Here is an 8,440-nt window from a genome sequence, read left to right on the forward strand (position 1 = left end):
GGAACAGGCAGAGTATAGTCTTCAAGGACACTGGACAGATAACAGCGCACAGCTGAAGGGAAAAGGGGGGAAGGGAGGAGGGAGACAAGGAGAGAAACCCACAAATTCCACACCATGGCAGCCTTAGCTGACACTCAGACTCCTTAGGGCAGAGAAGAATGGGGTATAAAACCAACTCTTCTTCTTCCTTATATCCCACTGAAATCCCTCCCCTCCCCAAACCCCACCTTCCTCAGGCTCCACCCCCCAAATCTCCAGGTATTCCTCAGCCTGGAGCTGGCAACTCTAAGTCCACCCTCCAAAGCAGCCATTTTCTCCAGGAGAACTGATCTCTGCAGAAGAGGGATAAGTTGTAATTCTGGGAACTCACCAAGAATTGGTAAACCTATTTGTGGGACAAGGTAAGACAATACATATAAAGATGGGAATTGCACATCAACTGTGGGAGCAGAGGAAGACATCGGCAAAACAAGGCAAATGTGCTGCTAGCCATACGAATAAAAACCACTCCGAAAGAATGCAGATATTCATTAGTGCCGATTCAGCCTCGGCCTCGGCCACTGACTCATGGTGAGGCCTCTGGGCGGCTCCCACAGGGTCCTCCCTTAGAACACAGCGATTCTTCGTTGACACAGAGCTCCAAATTAAATCAGACCAATGCAATAGACTTGGTAGCAGCACAGCACTCATCATAATAATTAAAGTTCGTGTTTGGGCTACGGGACGATAAGCTCTGTCACAAGCTCATCGGCCAGGAGGACCCTAACCTCCAAAAGGCAATTTGAGAGGCTGCGGCATTCAAGAAATCCCAGGAGGTTGGCCACCAGAAGACTGAGCGCTGTGCTGCTGCAGTGCACCGGGCCGCCATTTCCTCAGCCTCTGACATGTCCGACAGCGAGGAGGTCCTGCAGACGCACCCTCTAGTCCACCGAGACACCCACCCATCTGCTTTGTCAGGTCCACAACCAGGCTGTGTTGCTGAGACTGCCTCACCGACACTCTGCACCAGCTGTGGGGACCTCCACGAACCATGCCTTTGCTGCTTCAGGGACATGACGTGTCAGAGTTGCGGGAAGGCCGGTCACATCGCATACGCCTGCCACTCGAAAGGAACCCAGAGGAAACAGGCGACTCACCAGGAGTCCTTGCACCCCAAAGAGCTACACACCATGTCTGTGCAGCCGCTACAGGTACTTCACTTGCCCGAGGACACCCCCCCCCCAAAAAAAATAAAGGTGACTGTGCTAATCGAGGGTGCCCCTTGCATGATGGAGTTGGACACGGGGTCTTCCATGTCCATAATTTTGGCAGAGACTCTCAGGAGGCTATGCCCGGGGGGAGGGCCTCGCCTTAAACCAGCCGGCATTGTCCTCAGAGACTTTCAAGAAAATGTGGTGGCCATGAAAGGGGTGGGCAAGTTGCAGCAATTTGACAGGTTGTCGGACTTATTAGTAGCTGAGGGCCGGTGCATGAGTTTGTTGGGGCTGGCATGGTCCCTTAGAATTCAGGAACCAAGGGCTTTCTGGCAGGTATGCAATGAATTTCCATCTGTCTTTGATAGAACGCTTGGCTGTTACACCACCACCCCTGTCTTTCTCCAGCTTAACCCCAAGGTACGGCCTAAAGGCTCAAGGGTCAATGCATCCCTGTTGCACTGAAACCTAAGACTGAGGAGGAGTTAGATCACTTGGTGGCCCAAGGGGTTTTGGAGCCGGTATCCCACGTGCTCTCGGAGACGCCAATAGTCACTCCGATTAAACCCAATGGGGACGTCCACATTTGCGCAGACTACAAATACACAATTAACAAGGTGCTGCAGGACCACACCTACCTGGTGCCGGTCATCAGCCATGTCCTGGCCATGCTAGCTGGTGTGAGAATTTTGGGGAAATTGGACTTAACACAGGCCTACTAACAGTTGCCAGTAGACGATGCCACAGTGGAGGCCCAAACCATAGTGACACTGTTGCCCTGCAAGGCGCTTAAGCAAACATATGCTTAAGGGACTGTATTGCTTGGTGACCCAATGTGATGCCAGTTGAGAATGCACACCTAAGAGAAGAAAGTCTTCCTTGGCATTGCTGTTCCAGTTGGTTCTTCAAGGTTATCTGCCCTCTTGCCTGCTGTGAGAACCTGCAAGACTACACGTAACTGAGAGGTTCTACACACGGTTGCTTGGAAACTAATCTCTCTCCCATCAACAGGCTTGGCTAAGCCCATCAAGAAACAATACCCCAAGCTCGGTGACTCTTCATCCAGGTGTCACTCTCCAGGCCAAGTTACTAGCTCTCAGTATTGACCACTCCTTAGTTCCCCTCCCCTCTTCCTGCCAGCCAATAGCATGTGTTTGGGATGGACTAGTAGGAGTGGGAGAAGACTCTTGAGAGTCCCTTGGACTCCAGGAAGATCAAATCAGTCAATCCTAAAAGAAATCAACCCTGACTGCTCCCTGGAAGGCCAGATAATGAAACTGAAACTCAAATACTTTGGCCACCCAATGAGAAGGGAGCACTCCCTGGAGAAGACCCTGATGCTGGGAAAGATTGAAGGTCAAAGAAGACGGGGACGGCAAAGGATGAGATGGTTAGACAGTGTCATCGATGCAACGAACATGAAACTGAGCACACTTCAGAGGACGGCGGAAGACAGGAGGGCCTGGTCCATGGGGTCGCGAAGAGTCGGACTCGACTGTGCGACTGAACAACAACAACAACAAAGTAGGAGGTGGGCCAAGACATGTGACCAGCCTGGCACACCCCCCAAGCCCCCCCTTAAAAGGGACACCCAGACATGTCCTCCCTCTCTTGCTCTCCCCCCCCCACGACCTCTATAATCTCTGCTTCTTTAAACTTGTAGCCATCTGGTCACTCCATCCTGCCTCAACACTCTGGAACTACATATCGGGTTACCCTAGATAGGTAGGTAGCTACCTGTCTAGGGTAACCCGATATGACATTACACTGATTGCTTTCCCCCTGCTAGGGGGAATGAATCTTCTCAATAAATTGGAATTCCATAGCACTTTTGAGATTTTATTCCAGTTTAAGCTTTTGAGGACTGGAGCACCGTCAACTCCATGGTGTTGGTCAAGCATTTACAGAGATTTCCGTTCCTGCAAAGCTAGTTGATGTAGAAAAAAGATTTGGAAACAGTCATTAGGTCTGTTCTCTTGAGGATCAGCTGAACCTGACAGAGTGGTTCTGTATGTACTCTTAATGCATGCAAATAGCATACTTAAAATAGGTTTCTCGAGTTAAATATTTACCATAGTGTTCATTTTGTAAACATTGTGTTACAGTCACTAGGATGTAAAGCATTACTCAGTATGAAGCATATCTGAAGATGTTCAGCGTGCCTGAACTAGTTACCGAACCATTTTTTTTAATAAAGTTTGCATCTCAGCCAGGAGGACCATACTGGAGAGCTAAATGGCCTCTCTAAAGCTACTCTGGGTATCTGAGAGAGTCAGCAGGGGTGTGCACATGAACTTAACCCTTTGCAAACCTTCTGGCTCTCCACTGCAAATGTTAGGAGAACCATCAGGGAGAGGAAGGGTTACATTTCCCCCCCTAGCTGGGCTGTGTGACCAGAAATAAGCCTGATTAAGAAGAAAGTGGACATTTCCAGTGGAGGGGGCGGGGTTCAGGAAGAATTAAGCATTCCATTCTCTCCCACTGGTTCTGCCAAGCCAAATTCCCACCCACCCCACATCCTCAACAAATAAATTTTAGAAACGCAACTTTACCATGCATGTGGTTCCACGTAGAGAGCCCTGATGTCTTAGCTGCACCGGCTAAGTGTGCCATTTGTATAAGCTCTCTGCTCTGTTCTTTTGCCCTATTTAGGTCCTTCATGCTGGAACTTACTATTTTTTTAACAAATGTGTAGGAGAATGGGCGGCCTTTAGGTTACACAAGGAGGTAGAAGATTCACAATTATGTGTCAGCAGCTGCAAACAGCAGAGCAGGAAAAAGGACCTGGAGATTTTTTTGCACCAGAACATCCACACTATGACAGGTCATTGCTAAGGGGGAGACAAGTCTAGGGTGGATTCAGGAGGGCTTTCCCCACATGCCAGAGGGAAGGGCATTTCCAGGATGTGGCTCAAGGCTTAATCCTGGCCATGAGTTAGCACCAGGCAGATGTACAAAGTTAGGACTCTACTCTGCAGTGACTGTTGAGTCATAATAAAGGAGATGGTGCCTTGGAATAGGCTGCAGGGGGTCCTCTTAGTATGCAGCCCCCCAGGGGTCATTTCGTAAAAAAAGAGCTAGGGGAACTCATTAGCATAACTCATTAGCATATGCCACACACCCTGACATCACTGGAAGTGTGTCATAAGGCCACACACCCCGCCCCCAACGGGGCCCGGCGGTGGACCTGCAAGGCCGGTGGGAGTGCAAGGAAGCCCCGCGAAGGCCCTCCCTGGCCCCAGGCAGGCAGGGGTGGGGAGAGGGAGGGAGGAAGCAACTTACCCTCCCTCGTCTCCTGCCTCCTCCTGGCTGAATGAGGGCCGGAAGTGGGGCGGCCGGAAGCAGGGGGCGGGGCTTCGTCATGTGCCCCCCCGTACCTCACCCGGGGGAACTGTGATCCCCCGCGATTCCCCCCGAAATGACCTCTGCAGCCCCCACAAATTAAACTCAGCTTGCAGGAGAAATTCCCAGGAAGATCCTAACTTTTCTAAATCCATTGGCTTAGAATGGTATTACTTCACTTAGGGTTGCCCAGCAGGCCCGTACCCCGGGGGGGGATGGGACATTCGGGGTCGAAACAAACTATTTCAAATACATAAATACAACTGAGCAGAACTTATTGAATTTTTTCCATCCAAAGATGCCTAGTTTGTTATATACCCAGAAGAGTTATGTGTTGGATGTACAAGTATCTATATTTGCTCAGTTAAGCTATAATCCATATTTATTATATAACAATATAAAAACTGTGACGTAAATTAGCAAGGTGTGTCTCACTTTTGGTTTACACCGCCTGAGGTTGGCAATCCTAGATCTTTTGCCTGCAGAACGAGGTGCATACTCTTCCACCACTGAGCTAGTATTCCACCTTGTCTGAAAGGGCATAAACTGGGCACTGTAAAGAACAGTGTGCCCAAACAGGAAGATGGGTACCGATCTATTGCTCACCCTGCTATCATGTTTTGGTGAAGGTGTGAATTATGCAGTCTCACCCAGTACATTTTCTCAGGAGAACTTTCACTGAGTTCAGGAGGGCTTTACTCCCCAGTAAATGTGTGTAGGATTGCAGCCACGGGCCTTGATCCCACGCAGATTTACTTGTAACTACAAAAATGAGACATTTGCTTTAGTTTTGTTTTACAAATGCTTGTGTGAAAGATGACTAGTGTAGCAGACATACTGATCGGAAATATTGCTTACCCTACCCTTTCAGTCAAAAAACACCTCCCAAAACAGTTTGCAGACATTAGATACAAGCAGTAATCTAAAATTAAAACCGCTGGTGGCAGCAAAACCATTTCCAGTAAAAGCGGTGGCATCTGAATATTAGCATAATAAAACCATTATTAAAAAAGTCAGAGACTAAAATAGTAAGCAAACAAAAACAGCACTCCCCACCTCTAGTTAACATTCTGAAAATGCCTGAGAAAACAGGAACGTCTTTGCCTAGTGCAGACAGATGGTCCCAAAGGCAAGGCGTCACAATGGAGAAGATGCCGTCTTTGGTGAGTGCAGCAAGATTGCCCACTGATTCCTTTTCTGGAGCTCCCCAAGTGTTTTTATGAAGTGGGCGGGGCCAGGTAGGGCTTCTGCCCGGCAACGCTTCTGACTGTCTACTGGAGATTTGATTGGCTGTGAAGATTTTTTTATAACGTTGCTTTGCCAGCAGCAGGCAGCCCAGCACAAGGACTGACACTGTGTTGCTGAGGTTAAGCCGTGGCAGCCATTTTGTGGCTGTGCCCACAATGCCATGTCAGAATTCCAAATGCGCCTGCAGGCTCAAAAAAGATGGGGGGACCCCTGCAGTAAGGGCGTACACAAAACTACTTTGCAGCATTGTTGTGAGGACAAAATGGGAAAGGGAGAACTGCTTGCACCACCCTGAGCTCCTTGGATGAAAAGGGTCATAAAGATGTCTTAGAGGGCTAGCCCTTGGAAGAGCTTACTGGTGGGCAGGTTCACAGAGGAGCCAGGGGACCTATGGCTCCCTAGGCTGTCGAGGGCTTTGAAGGTGAGCACCAGTGCTTTGAACGATGCCCAGGCCGGCGCAAGCTGCTACCCTGGCTGCTGCAATTGCACCAGCTGAGTTTTCAGAGCAGCCAGCCCCACGCAGAGTGTATTGCTGGTGGTGCACAGTGCCGGCAAGTCACCGCTGACTCATGGCGACCCCATCATGGGGTTTTCTTTTCTTTTTTTTGGAGCCCCCAAAGGGGATTTTTTATTGGTTTTTTTTTTTAACACTACAAAAACTACAACAGAAAAAGGGAGGGGAAAACTACATATAAAGGAGAAAGTAAAGAACCCACTACTGACTAAAAACCCAAGAGAGAGACCCTCCAACTAGCTTTCTGCATTCAGTCTTTTCATCTTTGTACTTCTCCCCCCCCCCTTTCGCTCAACGATTTATGCGCTTGGGAGGCGTCCCTCCCCCGCTCGCTTCTACCGTTCTGCCGCGTAGGATAGGGAGCATCTTTTCTTTTAAAAATCGTTTCTCATTGAACTCATGTTCATAATTGGTCTTCCGACCCCGCTTCATTCATCATTTCTCACACCCGATCTCCTGCGCTTGACCCGGTTAGCTTCACTTGTACCATTCAGTCTCTCGGCTGGATGAACCACTGCAGCAAGGGGGAGCCTCGATTCTCTGGCATTCAGCCATTGAAGAGGCTACCCCCTCAGAGCTCCTTGGCCAGGGTCCCTTCGCTGGGCCCCTGGGGGGTTAACGAGCCTGCTCACCCCCTCCCTCTGCCGGAACACGGAGACACCCCCGGGAGGTCCGGGAGGTGAGTCCGTGAGCACGCCACCATCAACCGGAAGTCCCCCATCATGGGGTTTTCAAGGCAAGAGCCATTCAGAGGTGGTCTGCCTTTGCTGGCCTCCGTGTCACGACCCTGGTATTCCTTGGTGGCCTCCCATCCAAATACTAGCCCAGGCTGACTCCTGCTTGGCTTCTGCGATCGGATGAGATCTGGCTAGCCTGGGCTATCCAGGTCGGGGCACACGCTGTGTCCACATTCAGCTGGATCATGTGACGCTATAGCAATCATTTTTATGTAAGCCGCCCTGAGCCTGCTTTGCGGGGAGGGCGGGGTATCAACTGAACTAGCAAATAAATAAATAAACAAACCATTAGCAGCTGGATGTTCCCGTGTGGTCTAGAGACAATTCAGTTGCCAATGCCTACTGCTAATATCTGTCCTGTCTGAGGCCACGGCAGCCAGCTGAGGGTTGCCCTCCTCCAGGTGGGGCCCCGGGATATCCTGGAACTAGACAACAAAGGTGAGTTCCCCAAATCCCATCATTCCCAGGTTCCCCCCCCCCCCAATCTCCAGGAATTTCACAACCTGGAATTGGTAACCCTATCACATCAGCATTTTCCACTAAAAGGTTACAAATCCAGAGTGGACAAAGATCAGTTCCCCCGGAGAAAACAGATGCTTTGGAGGGTGGGCTCTGTGGCACTGGGCCCCACTCAGGTCCCCCTGTCCTCCCCAGGCTCCACCCCCAAAATGCAGCTCATCTCCAGACTACAGAGGTCAGTTCCCCCGGAGAAAACAGATGCTTTGGAGGGTGGGCTCTGTGGCGTTGCGCCCCACTGAGGTCCCCCTGCCTTTTTCAGGTTCCACCCCCAAATCTCCAGGAGTTTCCCAACCTGGGGCTGGCAACCCTATCTCCCCCCCATTTCCTGCCAGTGGCCAGGGGAGACCTGGAAACTCTAGGTGGGGGGGGGGCTGGTGGGCAATGTTCCCTCTAAGCTGAGTTCGTGTGAGCTAGCTCAGTTTTTTAGCCTCCAGCTCAGGAAGGATATAACCAGCTCAGGAGTTGTTGTTGTTCACTCTTCGGGACCCCATGCTCAGGAGTAGCAGTAGCCAAACAGCTGGCTCACAACCTCCATGCCAGCAGCTCTCAAAGTAGCGTTTTTGCTCACAAAGGGACTCCACAGCTGAGAGGGCGCACAGTTGGTGGGGGAGACGGCAGGGGGGAGTCTGGAGTGCCATCTGGGATTTCTTGCCCAGAAGCACTCAGACCTGCTGCCCCTGGCGGAAACGGCTGACCTAGCACCCCCCCCCCTTGCTGCAACATTTTATTTTAACATGATGAATAAAATATTTTAAGATAAGGTGTTCAAATATTTTCCAAACCATTTCTTAAAAATATGTATGGTATCAGATTGATCTAATTTCTGTGCACTGAGGACAAGCAAGTCCTAGGTTACCGACTGAACTCTCCAATGCAAGAACAAGATG

The 8,440-nt window shown here is 50.3% G+C and overlaps 1 protein-coding gene across 1 annotated transcript in view; it reads left to right on the forward strand.

Moving 5' to 3' along the window:
* Positions 1-1,052: 1,052 nt before the first annotated feature.
* Positions 1,053-8,440, forward strand: part of QSOX1 (quiescin sulfhydryl oxidase 1) — a 144,671-nt gene continuing 137,283 nt past the window's right edge. Inside the window, exons 1-2 of the mRNA XM_015429156.1 lie at positions 1,053-1,190; positions 1,667-1,873. Of these exons, the coding sequence (XP_015284642.1) occupies positions 1,053-1,190; positions 1,667-1,873 (345 nt within the window). The remainder of the gene's footprint in view (positions 1,191-1,666; positions 1,874-8,440) is intronic.

This window comes from Gekko japonicus, unplaced genomic scaffold (genome assembly GCF_001447785.1).
Source record: "Gekko japonicus isolate JY-2015 unplaced genomic scaffold, Gekko_japonicus_V1.1 scaffold2524, whole genome shotgun sequence".
Taxonomy (NCBI): domain Eukaryota; kingdom Metazoa; phylum Chordata; class Lepidosauria; order Squamata; family Gekkonidae; genus Gekko; species Gekko japonicus.